Source organism: Rhipicephalus sanguineus, chromosome 3 (genome assembly GCF_013339695.2).
Source record: "Rhipicephalus sanguineus isolate Rsan-2018 chromosome 3, BIME_Rsan_1.4, whole genome shotgun sequence".
Taxonomy (NCBI): Eukaryota; Metazoa; Arthropoda; class Arachnida; order Ixodida; family Ixodidae; genus Rhipicephalus; species Rhipicephalus sanguineus.
The window spans coordinates 156,664,466-156,683,470 of NC_051178.1; the positions used below are offsets into that span (position 1 = coordinate 156,664,466).

Consider the following 19,005-nt stretch of genomic DNA (forward strand, 5'->3'; position numbering starts at 1 on the left):
ACGACCCTCGCTGCATGAATGCGGGACTGCTAGATTTCGGAACAATGGACAGTACGAAGCAGACGACGCGGTCGGCCTGAGTAGCCATGGGTACCACCACTCTGCCGCTGAGCCTCAGCGACCTCGTCACCATGCAGCTACCGTAGGATGTCGCGAAAATGAGCCTCAGCCGTGCATGCAGAGCCGTCTGCATATGGTAGCCCGAGACCGGCACATGGTGGGCCGCCATGCCGCTAGCGCAGCCGGGCCTTTAGGTAGGTGGCGGCTGCGGTCAAATCATGGCACTCGAACCTAAGCCAACCCCCCCACTTTCACACATTGTTTTTTCAAAAAAAGAAAAACATCCGCTTAGATTAGAGTAAGTATGGTAGGATCCAGGGGGCATGGTCATGCAACACATCTAGACCTTCGCTTCACAAGCAGCTCCTCAACACACAACTGAGTTAAGCCAAAGCTGAGTACCCCTAAATAGCTTGGTTTTAAGTAGAGCTGTGCGAATAGCAATATTTTGGGTGCGAAGCGAATTCGAATAATCAAGATTGAGTGCGAATCGAATCGAATAATTTCGAATAATTTTCTAATATTTCTCAAACATTTTTCGAATAATTCGAAGTGAAATTACAGAAAAAGTTGCAGAGAATCCCGAAGTATGTTCTTGTGAGATAGCAACATGAAAGTGTTTCTTTTCGCTAGGTTGATGAAGCGCTGGTGGGGTCATATTTCATAGTTGTCTTTCTTATCAAGAATGAGGCAATGTAGAGGCCGAATTGTATTTATGTACATGATTTGGTGCAACCAAAGCATTGCCGACAACACTTTACACGTGATAGGCAGAGATGCCATTTCCTCAGCCTCTCCTCTTTCAACTTCTGTGGAAGGCCAACTGATGTGGCAGACAAGGGTGTGCTCCCTTCAAGTCAGGAGTTCCAAATCTGCCTCGTAGACGTCGGTATATAAGAACATCTGAAATTTTGGATGCTAAAAAGCTTCGGTGTCCGATTTTTCGGACTTCCTGCCCAAATTTCAGGTCCAAAACAGCATTAATTGAGCCCCCAACTCAGCCACATCTTTCATCTCCATATTGGAACCAGCGTTTTCTTGAGTTAATACATTTGCGACCGTAGCGGCGCTTGAAAGGCAGCTTTGCCGCAATACGGGGGTGTGATGAGGTGAAGCATATTGAAAATCTAGGGACCACCTCCAAACGGATGTTGACTGTCTCTTGCCTAAGTTCGACCGTAACGGAGCTTGAAAGGCAGCTTTGCCGCAATAGGGGGTGTGATGAGGTGAAGCATATTAAAAATCTAGGGGCCACTTCCAGTCGGACGTTGTCTCTTGGCAAAGTTCGACCGTAACGGAGCTTGAAAGGCAGCTTTGCCGCAATACGAGAGTGTAATGAGGTGAAGCATATTAAAAATCTGAAGGGGTCACTTTCAACCGGATGTTGACTGCATTTGTCTTTGGCAAGTTCGAATAGTAAAATTTCAGTGCGAATCGAATCGAATAGCAAACACTATTAGAAAAATATTCGAAATTTCGAATATTCGCACACCCCTAGTTTTAAGTCTGTCTACCACCTGCCTAGTGCATAATGGCAATTATAATCCTGCTTTATAACATAAAACAACATTTATCCCTGTGGTGAGACTGCAAAAGTTATTCAGAAGGTTATGGCACTGTCTATACAAGTAGAGAGGACTGACTGAACAAGTTGGCACAAGCCTTGAGACTAGGCCATACGCAGTGAAATACGCCAGCACCACAAAATATGACAGCACCTGTCGTGGTCTTCGTCAAGGACTTCATCCTGGATGGCCCAGTCGGGTTCGTCCTCCAGTTGGACCATCATGTGCAAAAGCTGGGGAACCAGCTGGGCCACATGCCTGCCAGCCAGTTTGCGCACCATGGCCGGTGCACTTTCTGCCAACGTCACCAGCGTCTCAAGGCACAGGTGACGCCATGTGTCGGGCGCAGAGGGCTCCCCGGTTACCTGACACCAACGGCATTTAAGTCAGACAACCATACCTGGCACCTATATCCTTCAGCTGGCTCATGCCACATTTTAATAGAACCAAAACACCACAATCTAGTACAGTCGAGCCCGACTATATCGAACCCGTTTATATCAAATTATCCCGTATATCGAACAATTTCTAAACACGGTAAATTTACATTGAGAATATATAGCAAAAGTTACTGTTACATCGAACGAAAATAGCAACGACAACCGATATATCAAACTCTATGTGCCTCAAAAGTGCCCCAGCAAGTTGGCTTTCCCTCGCGGTGGCGGGGAAAACTGCCGGCGCCACCCTAGAAAAAGTGGTTTAGACCCAGCTGTGCACGGGCGAACACCCCCCTGCAAAAAATGATCCTAGCCTGCCCGGAGCGCTTACAGCCAATCAGAGGCCGTCGTGCTTTCTCCGAGGCGCAGAGGCGGTACAAGTGAGCGCCATTTTTTCTTTATGCTTGCGTGCCTGCTGCTGCCTCTTTTCCTCGAGTCCTCATTCAACGTGGTCTGTGCTGGTGGTGTTGCCTGTTGGCGCTCTGTGAACTTTCTTGGCACGCTGTCGTCATGGCTTGTGCAAAGAGGCAGAATTTGCCGTTCGCCTCGAAACTCGAAATCATAAATCGAGTCGAACGCGGTGAGAAGTCCGACGTCGCCGCCGCGTACGGATAGACATTCAACGAGTTCGTCAGTGCGGACGATGATGTCGCCATCATCGGCAAGCTAGAAGATGAGGACTACGTTGCAGACGTCGTGCCGACCACGAGCCAAAGCGACAGCAATAAGAAAATTGACAATGGCCTGTTGCCTACATCCTCCGAAGCGATTAGTGCACTTGCGTTGGTCCGGCGCTATTGCGTGAATATGGAAGGCTGGTCCGACTCGTTGGACAACGTGGACGCGTGCGTGCAGTGGCAGGCAGCGAAGTCGTTGAAACAGAAAAAAATCCAGGACTATTTTGTTCCAAAGTAGGGCACGCAGGTAAGCCACCATATTAATAAAGTACTTTTCTTATTGGTATGTGCCTTTCTGTCATCAAATCATATAGCGGGCCTATATCGAATTATGCCATATATCGAACTAATAAACGTTTTTTGGCGAGTTCGATATACCCGGGTTCGACTGTACTATGAATCCCCAACCCCAACCCTAAAAATTGCCTTCCGGCATTCCTAAGCTTCCTTGTATATGGTGACATAACTATGCAGATGTTCTTCACAGGTCACTATGAAATTCCAGCCTTGAATGCCACAGAAAAGAACAAGGAATTTTTCGTACTTAGGAAAGTTCATTTCAATTTATACCAATCGCAGCTTTAACGCGTTATATAAAAAAAAACGACTAGCTCCATAACATATCACTTTTACTAACAGCAAAAATACATAGCCAATGATGAGTCACTGAGAAAGGACAACTTGTAAGGAAATGTTTTGCGGCAAGAAATACTAAAAAATTCATTATTTCAAGAACAAACGACAGAATGTTGGCAGTCTAAAAACCAAAGACAAAATATGCACATAGTGGTGTAGTTCTCGACACATACAAGCCCGACAAACTGCCTCTGCCCTTCCTTCAAGCTTCCCTCAAAACATCCCGCACTTCCTTCAAAAACCTCATCAATGTTCATCTTACCATAGCTCACCTATTACCTAATGAATGCTATGTCCCTCACCCCTATTTGCTTATCACGGAGTTCAGGTATGCCACACCTTGACACTGCGCATTTGTGTGAGCACAGCACTCAAGTCGCTACCGTTATGCATGCACAGTTGTGATTAGAATGAATTGACGTGAGCAGCTTACCCTCAGGAACACTTGCATGAGGGTGTCCAAATGGGGCCTGAAGAAGCGTGGACACACTTCAGCCAAGTCAACAAAGCACTTCAGCACGCTGTCGTCTTCCAAGCCTTCTATACTTTCGGACACCACCTGCACAGAGTCGGCCAGTCATTACAGGAAATGCCAACCATTACAAACGGCTATTGTCACTTGCACTGCTTTGCACTGCGTTTAGTTTTCCACTCATAAGTGGGTATCATGAGACTGCAAAAGAGAGAATACAATTCTTCTAGAATGTCTCTAGAAGATGCCGGGATGACTAAGGAAGTTGCGGTCAGGATATTTCTCATTGCATACTTCACAGAGCCTGCCCTGACATTGGCACAAGTCTTGATTACAGAGGTCTTTAGAGAAATGCAACTGTACATTAAGACCATTGCTCAAGGGTGTGCTGTCTTTATCTAATTTCACTATGCAGTAAGCTAATGTAGTTGCCGCCTGATAAATCCGAGAGCTCCGCAGCGCTGCCCCTGGCTCCATAATCTGACTTCTAACAAGATTCAGCATGCCATGCGATAATTTGAACCAACCGCAAGCCAACTTGACTAAGGAGTCAAACGGATATAGCAATTTCTCAGTTTTGATTCATCGCCGGCACCTCTTCGAAACTGAAACCACCAAACAAATCGCTCTAGTAACCACCCACCATGTCCAACACTCAGAATGAACCGATTCAAGGCACTAAGTCGTAAACAGCTGCCACTGAGTGATTTGTCGTGCAAGTATCCCGCTATGCATCCAAAATTAGGTAATTTATGTGTTAAGCCGCAACATGAACTTCTTGCACTAGTCGTGCAAAATTTGCGTTATCCATGAAAAGTGATGCTCCAAGAATACAGCGCACACTTTCCTGTGGTGTTGAAAACTCCTGTGGCTGCTGAAATGGCCAGCATGCGTGCAATGTTTTGCTGCCACCGACCGAGTCCATTTTACAGTAAATGTCACTTTTTTTTTTTTACTTTTAACCACAGCGAAAGCCCTAACACGAGAAATTCGTGAGATTTTATATAAGCGTATAGGCTCTAAGCAACACACTGCAAAAGTAATGCCAGATTTGCGGCAGGACCCCAGCTCCAAAGTTTGCATCAGTCTGCACACGAAGCATTCTGGTGCGCTGTACGGCAAGGGGTTGCTTAAATTTAGCAAATTATTTGGGAGGAGCTAACACGTAGGGATAACAGCACATATGAGACTCCTAATGACTGTGACCGTGCAAACATGGCTTTTTGGTGACCAACTCACCTGCAGCATTGCGGGCAGGGAATCCACAAACATCCTTTGAATAGCCACTTCCTTTTCGTGCACAAGAATGAAAGCGATGATGGCCTTCACAGCAGCAAATCGTACCTGCACACAACGGGTGTCACTAATAAGCAGGCCGTCTCTTGTTTATATGAACAGATTGTACAGATCTCCACAGTGCTCTGCTATAAAACATGAAAAGCCTCCCCAATGGTTTCGCTATCTTATATCTGATTTTGCAGATTAAATTTCTTTCGGCGACCTTCAGAAACAACTGTTGCAGCCATGGAATGTTTCGATGATAAGCTTTCCAATTGCATCAGAGACAGTGGTCCTTTAAGGGGGGACATGGTTTTTAGAGATAACATAGGTTATTTCTTGGCCAAATTAGATGAAACTGCGCTGCTTTGTTCAGTTTTTTTTAGCTTTATTTAACTATCCAGTTATATTTTACACAGGTCAATTATTTCCAGAGATAATTAGTAATCTCATTCTATTGTTTGCCGAAACAATAAAAAATTATCTATGCAACATAACATCATTATAAACCCATATATAGATACTAGAAAGCCTAAGGAGAAACGCTGCAAGCTGATTGGAAATTGAACAACTACTTCTCAATTTACAGCACTAATGAGTTCATGGTCTACACCTAGCCAAAAACAAGAAAATTTTAAATTAATATAAAAAAAAAATTGGAATTGCAGATTGAAAATCTGCTTGCAGCATTGCTTTTTATGCACATTTAGCTAGGTTGTGCAAAATGAATTGTAGCTCTAGCTGTCCTAGGTCGACTTTTACAGAAGAAGCAAACAAGGGAAGTGGCCAAAATCCATGTTCTGAGAAAATGAGCAAAAAAGGTTAAAACTTTATTTAGCATTACAGAATGAAAAATATCAAAGGCACACATACTTTCAGTGATTAATATGCACCAGGCATATAATCAGACTGATTGTTAGCATGAGCATGCCTTTTTTTCAAGTTCTGCTGCAACGAGGCCGCTTATCAGTTCAACGACGGTACCGACGCCAATATGCAACGAGTGTCCGCGCGTCATCCACGATCCGTCGTATGACACGGCTATGTTTCCCGGGTTGTCCACGTTGAGTTCCGCATAGATGTCGCGAACCGAACTCGCGCACTCACTCATGAGTTTCCAGGCAGCAAGAGTAGCGGCAGGTGTTAGCTTCTTCTTCACGTACGCCTGCCACGTTTTCGTGTGGAGGCCGCGACGCGATATGTTCATCATTGGAAATATGTCGTTAAAAGCAGTCTGCCTGTTGCCAGTAGCCTGCATTGCGCGGGTGGCGAGCCCGTTTACTGTGAATGGATTTATTTTCTGCTGTCCGTCGACGCGCGGCGAACTCCACTTTGACGACCCGTCACCGCAGTTCACACACACTAGCTCAAGCTTGACGGCAAGGCCGTATTCCCGCTCGCCTCTCCTGATCTCGGTGCCTCCGTTGCAGATCTTGCACTTTAAATGCAATATTATCAAAGCATTTACCGCCTCCAAGTCCAGGATGGTGAAGGTCGTTTTATCAGATGGAGGACCCGCGGCGTCCGCGCGTTTAGCGATAAGGCTGCGCTTCCGTTCCGTCGCCGCAACAGATGAAATCTCTTGCAGCTTCTCTTCTGCCTTCTTCTTCTTGTCTTCTATCTGTTGGGGCTGCAGAATTTGTGTGTCGTGACGCACACGGCCGCTTTCCGCGACGTTGTCGGCAACTGACAGGCTCGTAGGACTAGCGTCCGTTAGGCCTACCGCGCTGGCGTCGACGGCCGCTGCGAGTTCGTTATCCACGTTGTTCTAGGTCGTTGCGGGGCGCTTCCTGAAGTTCTCGGCTAGCGATCGCCTCACCCGCTTTCCGAATTTGTGTTTGGTGTGGAACTTCTTTATGACAGGACCCATAACTGTAGGCAGTCGACAACACCAGGACAAAATGGCGCACGCTCACGCGCGTCTCGGCGGTGAAGCAGACGCCGGAAACGCCGCTTGGCGAATCGGATGCCTAGATTTTGTCACATGCCCCAAGCAGCCAATAGAATAGCGCGCTTGTACTTCTCAATGACGCGTTTTTGCTAGAAAACCAACGAGCAAGGCGAGCCAGCAGTGGCGGGAAATTGAAGATGAAAAACGGCTCTTCCAAACGAGATCAAGATGGCCACGATAGCCCGTATGTACCGGCAACGGTTCGGCGCGGAAAGAGCGCGATTTTAGCGTCAATTTGCGCTCAGACAAACCTCATATTGGTGTTACAGGTTGATTTTACGGCGGAAATAATGAAAATAGAAGCTACGAACTTAGCAGATCTGTGCAAAAATAGATATAGATTCCGAAAATGTCAGCTTCAAAAAGTCGATTTTTTCGCGATTTTCGGCCTTCTAAGACCCGTGTCCCCCCTTAACGCCAGTAAACACTAACAGGCTCCTGTTGCTACAATAGAGAATCTACAAAAAAACATATACAATACAGAATCTACAAAGTACCCATCACATTTAGGTTAGTTGCCAGCCTTGTGCTTTCACATAAAATAAAACAATTCTCTGAACGCTCCCGCTGTGCTGCTATAGACCACTTACAGAAACAAAGCAATTGATCAGGTAGGTAACTGAACATCCTTAACAAATTGCACGTTACAATGATCCAACCACTTTTGAACAAAGCAAGCTTAGCGAATGAACTTGTTTTTGGTGCACTGTGTCGAATAGCAGCGGGCAGTACAATAAGAAAAGACATCCGCAAGGCACAGTGCTTGCATCGGAGACTAACTCACATTAGCATTGCTTGCGTCAGCCAAGCTTTGCACCAGCATCTGCCGAATCATTTCCAGGTAGCGGCTCTGCTGGTTTCCGAAGATTCCAGGAACAGACCTGGAAAAAGGAGGGCCACTGTTAAATAAAACTTGTTGCTGGGTGAGTTCATTCATACTTGAAAGGTAAGAATGGTATGCACAAATTATAAATGACACAGTAAGCGCTTGCCCGTGTTTTTCTTTGTCGTGTATAATTTGAGCATACCATTTAAGTTTGAAGATCCCTGTGCACAGTGGCCAAGAATGGCTGCTCAAACAGACGTGCACAGGAGCTTGCAATAAAAATGAAGTGGTGCCTGTGAGTGTGCTGAACTCAACGGCACCAAGCACGAAAAAACCAAAAGTTGCTGCAAATCTGAAATTCGCATCACGATCAGTAACAGGGAGTGCAACTGCTTACGTGAATATCTGCAAGGCTGATTCTCTGAGCAGAGGGTTGGTGGAGCTGGCACACTGGAACAGAAACCTGAGAAACTCTGGCCAGTGGTTGTTGGCATCGTCGTCTGCGCACAAAAGCAGAGAAAAATGAGACTTGAAAATCGCCATATTAAAAAAAAATATTGCGCTCTAAATACTTAACTGCTACCACTTAGCGTTTATTAGTGCCGCAGCTTTCTGCAATGTATAGACCTTTTCACAGGAGTAGCCTCGAACCAGTGAGCTGCAGGGGTAGAGGGTATGCTCTCAGTGTTGCCAGCGTGCTTTGGGCTGTGCCACTGCTGTGTTTGTGTTGCTTCGGTACGCGTTTGTGTGACTGTGTTGTGCGCCCGTCTCCGATACGAAGTGACTATCATGGCAGAAAATTTACTGCATTCGCACAGCAAGTCATCTGGCCATCACTGTGTCGTGTACGAGTGAACGAAGAAGCACCAGAAGAGAAATATTTCAGGTGAAATTGTGTGTCTGCAGCACAGTACGCCACGTGATGAGTGCAAGTGTGGTATGTTCGCGCTGCATCGTTTTCCTTCGTCGCCTGAATTGCGGCAGCAGTGGGTGGCTTCAGTAAATCGGAAGAACTTCCACAGTCGCCATCGTCACGCCTCTCTTTCCGGTATTTCGTTGGCGGCAAGAAATCCGACGAGAACAACGTTTCCGTGCAGCATCCTGGATAGGAAGGTACGCAAGCCACTGATGACTCACCTAGTAACATGTAAGAATGTTACGGATTCGTACTTCATATCGTCCATAACACAGCAGCCGACACGGCTGTAAACTCCGCCTTGTCCGCTTACGCATGTGCAGCCTGCGCGCACCACTTTATCGGAGGGCCTCGCGGAAACCCACATGCGATGGGGCCTACTGTTGACGGCTTGCGACGGTGTCACATTCCCCTTCATCAGCACGACTTTTTCCTTCACATTGTGCGCCAGCGACTGACCCACCCAGCCAGACTGCACGTAGTTGTGCGACTCCAGTGCCTCGTAGTTGCACACCTGGCAAAGACCCCACACATTCGCCTCAACAATGTTCACTCGCGGTATTTCTGGCCACTCACACGTGTCCTCGATCTAGTCTTCGACGTCGTCGGGGAGAATGTAGGTCAAGGTATCTGTAAAGAACGATTGTCCAGTGTTTACAGTTTACAGCTGACAAACTTACGCGCCGCGAACGAGTATGCGCGGAGGTATAAAACTGATGGATAATCCGTAGACTTTTAGTATGCCAATAAAGGAAAGCGGTAGACAGCTGCAAGAACACTCTTGTTACCGATTGTTAACACTTCACGCTGTGATCGACCTTGTACTACGCTTGCTGCTACTGGTACCGACGACGAAGCACTGCCGTTCGCAGACGCGGAGCTCATTCTTGCGTTGCAAGCGCGAATGCGCGCCGCTGAACGGTTAAGACAGCGACGAATCGGTCAGTCGCAGCGACGATATCAAACAAAACAGTCTAAAGAAACGAAAAATCAGCAAACACAGGCTTTAGCAGAGCTCTCACAACAACGGATAGCGTGCCGGTTCGAGTGCGCGCAGCCCAAGATGGCGATTTCACCAATCTTGCACGTTAGACGGCGCGCATTTCAATATGGCGCCCCCCTGGCGTGAGAATTTGAAAAGGTGTATACATTTCAGAGCATACATACGTCGAGGCACATGGTGAAGTGTAACACAACGTTGTTGTTTGATGTGAAAAAGTTACAACAAAAAGAAAGAAAAATGCATAACCACAAACTCTGCCTTCAATATGACAGTGTAAATGATGGCTATTTTACTCGCAAGTGTAAAAATTCAAGGATTGTGATGCCGATCTACAGATCTGTGTAGTCTTGTTACTTTTTCTTTTTCCTTTGCATTTTAAATTTGTTACTGCGTTAGAATGTTAATTAAAATTCTTGTACTGGGCTCATAGCATCGCGTGAATAATTCAGAAGAAAAAGCTTACAGTCCTTTTTTTTTCTTCACTGTATGGCTTTGCTACAGATACCCTGCCGCCCACACCTAATAATAATAATAATATCTGGGGTTTTACGTCCCAAAACCACTATATGATTATGAGAGAGGCCGTAGTGGAGGGCTCCGGAAATTTCGACCATCTGGTGTTCTTTAACGTGCACCTAAATCTAAGTACACGGGCCTCTACCATTTCGCCTCCATCGAAATGCGACCGCCGCGGCCGGGATCGAACCCGCGACCTTCGGGTCAGCAGCCGAGCACCGTAACCGCTATACCACCGCGGCGGACATGCCACCCACACCTACAATAATGTCTGTATGGCCATTGCAGGATTTCATAACAAATAAATTAAACAAAATATCTGTTTAATCCTACATTAAAAGACGGAGGGTATATCAAATAAAAATGGTTAAATATTAAACAAAGGCCTACACATTGGGCTATGGCTGACCACACCTCATCACCTTGACTACTATTAACAAAAATGAACACTTGTACAACTGTAGTTATGTTGCAGCATGCACAAATTAAAATCCCTCAGCAGGGATGGCCTGCAGGAACATACCAATTAGCTTGCGAGCAAGCTCAGCTGCACACTCGCACAGTCGTTTGCGCATGGTGTTGCTTGTTTCAGTTTCAATGCTTTGAAGCAACTGCTCCTTGATCTGCTGCTGGTTAGCGACCGGCAGCTTGGGGAAGCAGGAGTCAAACTCTGTTGACAGCAGGCGCCGCAGCAGCACAGCCGCCAGCACCCGCATCTCCTCTGGTCCCGCAGTGGGGCCCATGGCTCCAAGCAGGAACAGCACACGGCTGCTCGCAGGAATGGCATCGTAGGCAGTCTGCAAGAGGCATGCCTACGCTTAAAAAGCTGCCACATGGCTTCGCAATGATCGACCAAGCACACAATTGGCAGAGTGGACCATAATATGGAATACAGAGACCATTTCCCTCTATCACACTCAACAGGTATTGAAACTGAATTCGCAGAATGAAATTCTGCACCTGGCTCCCATAGGGTGTTGAACATTCCCCGCATGATTACCGACGATAGGCAAGGAAAGAATGCGGCACTGGGACGCAGGTGATGCGTTAGTCACTTGGCACGCCTCTCACCTCTTCGCCTAGCTGCTAGGCGTTCCCCACTGCCCCCTCGCTTTCGTTGTGCAAGAATAAATCCTCCCTATAGGGCCCATATAATGCGCAAGACATTGAGCTGGTGGACATTCAGTGATCATAAAATGAACTAGAGCAGCATTCCAAGGATCGCTTTAGTTCAAGAGTACCATTAGGTATTTCTCACAATATTATACACTTTGGTACATCTTTCAAAACAGCACACAGAAGGTTTCATATACTAGTCTACTCAGCCTCTTTCATCACCCAGGTATGTTCAAATATAGATTGTGAACGGCACATTTGTGAACTAAGCACGTTTGATAATGGTGGCTAATTAAAAATCATACATCCCTGCATTCCTTCACCATGATCAATCATAGTATCTGTGCCAAAAAAAAAGTACTGCTACAGATGAATAAATGAGCATGTTTAAAAGGTAATCCTGCCAACATTCAAGTTTGGTTCGCATGCAGGACAGAGAGCAGAGACTTCGTGAATGTATTCAGTAGATCCAACGCACTGTGACACACGCTAATTGAGTCACTGCTCCCTATTAGTAAGGAAAAAAAGACGCACTTAAATATGCAAGTTAACCTTGATTCACACTTATATACCTGCTAACTTGAGAATTTTGACATTCATAGAAATGCGACCAATACAAGAATATTTCTTCACATCTGCCCTGAATACACCCCTTTTGAATACATAGAAATTTTAATTAATGATGATGTACCTTTTATATGGAGCCCACAAGCAGTAGCAAATGGAAAACTGCACTCTGATGAGCATTGCACAATTTTTAGAACACTTCCAGCAACTTCACTGCTGCAAATTTGGCCAACAACCAAGTACCCTTCTGGCATGAGGCTTTGCGCAGTCACATGAGCAAAATGCAAGTAACATCTTTAAACCCTTTCTCTTTTTTATCTATTTTTTATTAAGTTTGTAAAGAGAAAAATTCACTCAATCTAAAAAAAATCAAGGCAGCTTCGCATTAGTAGTACCAAGCCTGAAAGAAGTGTGGAGCTGGTCGGCATTCCTTGTTTCCTTCCTCTTTCTTTCTTTTTCTCTCATCGGTTTTTTCTATGCTTTTTTTTGTCTGTTTATTTCTATTTCTCTCTTTCTCTCTCTATGTATTTCTCTTCCTCACTCTATCTTTCTTGCCTCTCTCTCTATATTTCAAGCTTCCTCTTTACTTCTATCTCTTTCTATCTGTATTTATTTCTCTCTCTTTATTTCTATGGTATGCTTCTTTATTTGGTTCTCTCTTCCCTTTCTTTCTATGCTATGCTTTACTCTGTCCCCTCATCTTTTCTGTCAACCATTTCCTCCTCCTCACCCTCACTTTCCTTTCCCACCACCTTGACTATACAAGGCTATGCTATGCTCTGCTAGCGTGCCTGGATAGCCGAGTGGTTAGGACGTTCGCCTTCAGATTGTGGGTACACAGGTCCAAATCTCGCCTCGTTAAAAAAACTTTTTTCACTAAGAATTACTCTTGCCCTCTGTGTTTCTCCCTTTCTTCCCCCTGCCCCTCCTCTATCTGTACTCATTCTCTCGCCCATCAGAGTTTTTCCATCCCGCGCCGGAGAAATCTGTGCACATGTTTTGGGAGCCAAGCAGGAGATGAAGAGGACAGAGAGGAAAAAGAGAGCGCGTGCCAATTCATGATGATTGTTTCTCTTCGCACTTCCCGGCACAAAGAAAAGCTAAGCAGCTCCGCCGTTGAAACTTTACGAAAAACTCTGGAGTACAAGCACATATCCACTAGAGCCAACCCCCAAATTCTGAATGATATTCCTTTATTTACAGACCTTAAGTGCAAAATTAGGAGGTATATAACGCCACCTCATTTTCGGACTCGCCAGACGCATTGCCATTATTCATAGCTTACACGTTCCGTATTTACTGATGGTAACTGGTCTAACATAAGAAACCAGGTGAACACATTCACTCAGAATATACATCAGTGGTTTGCTTTTCCAAGTGAATAGATCGAATACATAAAAGAAAGAAAATCTGAAACCAGTGATGAATCTCGATATAAGTGAATACTGAACACATCCACAAGAGTACACAGCTTTGCCACAAGAATATTTAGGTAATATTGTTCCATTGTGTTACTCTATAGAAATGCACACAGCATGAGTAAGAGCACTGGCTATGAATATAAACTGATTCATCGCAGTCTCTAGCTGAACAAGTGCCGGCGTAGCATTCACGACTGGCGTAACAGAGAGTTGCCATCCCCTATTCTGGGCTTCAGCATCTTAACCATCAGACATCTGAAGCTTCTGATGGCACGTGCATTTGAAAAGGCTACAGGTACTCGCATATTGTGATAAACGTGTCTCGCAACTCCGCTGCGCAAGATCGTGTGCCCACTGTGTTGGTCTAACCATCGGCCACAAAAATGTATCGAAAAGACAAAGAAAGCTATTTAATTTAATAGTAATGCTCTTTTCGTCGTGCAGTTACGTATAATGCTGCCCTAAAAAGTAATACGGCAGTTCTATTTCAAGTTCAACATGTTTTTGTTTGTTTTTTCGAAAATGTCTCAGTATTAATTTGTTTGCTACCAGCAAGACAGCCACTTGCACAAGGAAGTGGACAGAACAGGTGCTAGCATGACAACCTTTTGTCTATTTTCGAAGACAGTAGACAGCATGTGCAACAGAACTCTCGCCAGTGGCAGGCACTTCATTACCACCTGCAAAAGCCTATTTGCTGGCAGTACCCTTGTCACAGCGCAAGAAATCCTTCAAGGTCGACATGAATGCACCTTCAGAGCCTCTTCATCAAGTGTGCTTTAAATGTATAATCACTGTATCAAAAATTAACCTTTTCCAAAACTGGTATGTTTATTAGCAAATTTAGCACCATAGCATATCTGTCTGTAATGCCTACCACTAGTGTAGCTAACCCTGAGAGGGTTGTAACAAGAGCAAAACTTTCATTCCATGCATCGCTGTTTCAGTAGTTCACAAAACTGACCTAATAGTTTGCAAATATAGGCACTGCATGCACAGAAGTTACATGACTGGGGAGTGAAGTACAATGCAGAGGTCTTGGAACATATTTTGAGAATACTGAATGCTCTTCAGGATTGAGAGCACCTCCAACAATGCTTCTGATAAGCATAGTGTCATCTCCTAGAAATTAAACATAATACAAGTCACTTTTCTTTCTGTTGAAGCTTTTAGTAAAACCAGAAGTGCTACACAATTTAAGAGAAGCAAGAACTTCTAATAAGGTAATGCTTTCATGACCCAGACTGTCTAGTATTACACAACAATGGCTAAGCCAACTACCACTACACATTACAGTAAGGCACAATCACCTAACGTTCCAATATTATCAATAACATCAATAACATTCTAACATCATCAGTTGAGGTAATGCAAGCACAAATATATATGTTTCTTTTTTCCAGCCTGTCAGCCTGTGTACATATGCACACACCTCCTTACGTGGTAAGTACTGTCACAGCCTAAAAGCATATGCCAGAGGCCTGAACAGAACACACATCACAAGCAACCTCGATCAAATGACAGCATCTCGTGACAGACAGGTACAGCAGATGAAAAGCACAGCAACTGGTTGGCCAGCTGTTAACTCAGCAAGCGGACAGCCAGGTCTTTGTGAAACTGGCGCTCATGCAATCACTTTAGCTCATTTTGCATGTCGCATCCTGATGAGTTGTACACTAAGTCACCGCTCAGAAGGGGATGCCAGAGATGCAAAAATTTGAAATTAGAATAACCATATGCTTTTGTGTGTTGTAAAACTTGTTTTATCTGATAATCGTGGCTAACGTACAGCTATTTGTAAGTGCATCAGGTCGGATTTAAATCACAGAAAGGCGGAAAAATCATTACAAATGACTAGGAGTTGCATCCAATATACTTAGAAATGACTATGATTATGTCAACTTATCCCAAGGTGCAAGATATACCATTATTTCGTATCAGCAAGGTTTACTTGCTGTCTAGTCTTAAGTTGCCATTAACTGAGCTAAACGAAGCACACAGATGCATGATGGCTAGTTTGTTCTCACCTTTAGCATGTACCAGCGGTTACGTGTGTGTGCAATTGTGTATTGTTCATAAATCCCGTTAGAATTATGCAGCACAATGTTGCATCCAAGGCCTAAACAGTTTCTCATACCCACCATGTGCTTATCTAGACCGACCTACAGCTTTGAAGGGGCCCTCCAACACTTTTTTTGAAGCGCCTACATCGCTGCTGACCGCATCAACGCGTAGTGGCGCTCGCCAGAACTATTGCGGGCGGAAATGACGAAGATGAGCGCTGGCCTATGATTGGATAAATGTAACGTTAGAAGTAATAGCAGCGTTGCATCACAAAAGGGGTTATTATTGGGTTTAGTTTTTCTTGAGCATGTTTTTTTCACTGAACACCAACTAGACAGACGATCTTAGACATTTCAGCTTTAAAACTGCAGCGCCCGGCAAAGAATGCGCCGAACGCCACGGCTCTGGAGGGAAACGCGCTCGGGACGCTCCAGGCGCCGTTGTTTGTAGAAACTGAAGGAAAAAAATGTAAGAGCGTTGATATAGACGCCGTTGCAACAAGAAACACGACTAAAACTAGAAAAAAATGTAGAGGCGTTCACGATCTGCCTCGTTTCGCACGCACAGTTCACTCTTGATGCACCACATTGTTTGTACTATCGCACGGCGTCATCAATACGTTGGTTAGAACGGCCAACATTGTATGCAAGCTTCCCGTACGTAGGATCTTTCAGTTCATTTCATTGGGGCGCCATCCGACGTCACAGGGCGAGTGAAACGTGGTCAGGTGACCCCGCGAAAATAGAGTTGAGGGTAGGCCTCCATTTTATTGTATTTTGAGTGTTCTAGGCTGAATAACTTCAGAATGCGTGCCCCTACCGCTGCCGTTCTTGCTGCACTATCTCTTCAGCCTCCAGTTTACGCAACCCGAAAGTAAAAACTGTAAAACAATGAGGTCAGGAAAAGTGTTAGAGGGTCCCTTTAACAAGTAGACTGAGTGTTACAGTGCATAAAGCAGGAAGCTTTATTACCGCTCATGATAGACTTATTGAATGTCACAGTCACTACAAAATGAAATTCTTCCTCGGACTAATTAAGTGCTCTTTTGTGTACCTGCCACTCTACAAACTTCAAAATTAATAAAAATCCCACAAGAACTATGTGGGAAGGAAAAGGAAATTTAGGGAGAGGGCACTAAAAATGCAGCTTTTTTTTTTTTGGCTCTTGCACACACCTTTGTGGTATGCATACAAGCCCTACTAAGAATACTTTACCTTAAAACTCAGTGCACAAGCCGCTATAGCAAACTTGGAACCTTGACAAGCAGCTCTAGCTGCAACCCCTTTAGTTACCTCGCTGTTGCCAATTTCATCTGCTTCAGGAACTTGTCCGAGTAAACTTGCTAAGGTAGGTACCACCTTAGCATCCTTTCACCATCAGTAGACTTCCAAGGGTGTGTACATTTAGTAAAGCTTGATGAAATATTCATAAAGTTGCTAACGAACCCAAATTTGTGATTCACGAAGTCTCACAAGTACGTATTTGCACTTCAGCGAGCAATGAATGAATGAAGAGTGCCCAGGACTAGACCACCCATCGCGACACATGAGCTCATCAACGAAAAATGTGCACCAGTTCACCTACAAATTTCGTGTGGATCACACACTTTAAAATGGACTATGTGCTGCATAGGTCTATGAAGTACATGTATGCACTACTAATAGGTTATTTTATTCCGTGCCAACACGCCATAAATTTCGGCGTCGGACAGTCGCGTCAACTCGTTGAAAGTTCGCCCATTTAAACATGACAACATGACAGCAGGAGTGCTCGACTCCTTTTGGGACGATTTCATACACCAAGCAAGCAAGATAAATGTTTTAGTGTCACGACTGTAAAGCGTTTTGGACGGGTGAGGGTTTGTACAATACGGTGTGCAATTACAGCATCAATTTCTTCCGGATATGGGCACCGCAACTTGGGTCATGAAAGCAATGCTGCACATACTCAAATTACTGTATCGTCAGCTTCCCCGCGCTACACACACTGGCAATGAAATGTAAAAGTTGCAGCATCTACCGGCGACACCAAATGGGTGCGTACAAACGTGTAACTGTGCAACATTCTCTGTCAATATGCTGTTAACTACCCGGCAAAAGTCATTCTGCTATCGTCTCCAATAGTACACAATGAGGCGCAATCCGCCTACCGACTTTTTGCGCACGATTTCTCATGGGTCGCACCTCTGCTCATCTCCCCTCCCTCTTGCTCCCGTTAATTTTCCAGCTGCACGTGTGCTTTCGGCACCGTAACATCGCTTCCTTCCGGCGATCTCATTAATTATCATGCGCACGCACGCACAAGCACCGGCATTAGTCATACGTACGACAGCTGACGGGAGGGGCTATGTGACAGGGCGGTGAAATAACGCGACAGCGAAAAAGATCAGCAGGTATCGATGCTTATCGATGGCTACAAGAAACGCGTGCTGTTACATCGCACCGCCACGTCGGGCGAAACCTTCCCGCTGTTAATAAGCGCGAGGTAAACTAACACACCGCAACCACGAAGCCGTGTCAAGTTAGGCTTAGATTTCGGAAGCAGCGCAACAACGTGCTCCTTTCCCGCCTCGCATCCGGCAAATGACCTGCTCAGAAACTGGAGTAACGAGGCCACAAGATTACACATAAGTCGCACGGCGCGTTGCGATGAGCACATTGGGAGAAAATTCTCAAGGGAACGAAAAGAATAAATGAAAAGAATCCATGCGTGCCTTATACACGAAAGAATTTTTATCAAGCCCGCCTTTCAGATCGCGGTCAGGTCCACGTTTCGTGCATGACAGCTCAGCAAAGAAAGTGACATCGTACGTATGAAAGCGATTCATACCTCTGCGCTGCTTCTTGTTTCATTATCTGTGCTCAGCAGGTTCTGAAGCAGTGCGTTAAACTGTGCTTGTTCATGTTCCATGATGGGCACTGCTCAAACGGCGTGCGGCCACGGCGCGCACGGGAGGCAAAAGACATGAGAGAGATTGTCCGTGAAGTACCTAGTGCAGAAAGCGAGCCGCAGCAACACACTCTTTTGCGGAAAAGAAACGAAATACCGAATGCCCCGACACCTTGCGGTTTTTCCTTGCACTATAAAAACACATGGCGGCCACGACGTCACCAGAGAATCGAAATCGAAACCAAAATGCGTCCGCAATGCGACAAAAAGTATGCCCTTCAATAATCCCTCAAATTACCACGCTTTTTGGAGTAGTGGAAAGAAATGGTGCCTCCGGTCTCACTAAAACAAAAGTTTGCACCCTTTAGGGAAGTTTTAGCTTTTTTTCTTCACTCTACACTCTAAGAAAAAACCGAGTATTTGGGAAGTACTTTCTGCTAACACAATTCCGGCTTGCTCGCGTTTCTTTTGAAAACCCGGCTCTCCTCACTTTCCTTTCAAGAACGCTATGTCACGCTGATAACGCGCGCGCCGTTCTTGGACCGGGAAGTGCCGGGACCGCGGTGATAACGCAAGGAAAGTACGCGCGGTGGATGACGATTATCGGT

General features: G+C 45.3%; 1 protein-coding gene across 1 annotated transcript in view; it reads right to left on the minus strand.

Annotated features, from left to right (window-relative positions):
- Positions 1 to 18,508, minus strand: part of LOC119387548 (importin-5) — a gene marked incomplete in the record, with an annotated part of 38,672 nt that extends 20,164 nt beyond the window's left edge. The window contains 7 exon segments of the mRNA XM_037654970.2: positions 1,779 to 1,990; positions 3,812 to 3,937; positions 5,090 to 5,194; positions 7,864 to 7,960; positions 8,303 to 8,405; positions 10,864 to 11,137; positions 18,338 to 18,508. Coding sequence (XP_037510898.1) covers positions 1,779 to 1,990; positions 3,812 to 3,937; positions 5,090 to 5,194; positions 7,864 to 7,960; positions 8,303 to 8,405; positions 10,864 to 11,137; positions 18,338 to 18,418 — 998 coding nt within the window.
- Between the last annotated feature and the right edge of the window lie 497 nt (positions 18,509 to 19,005).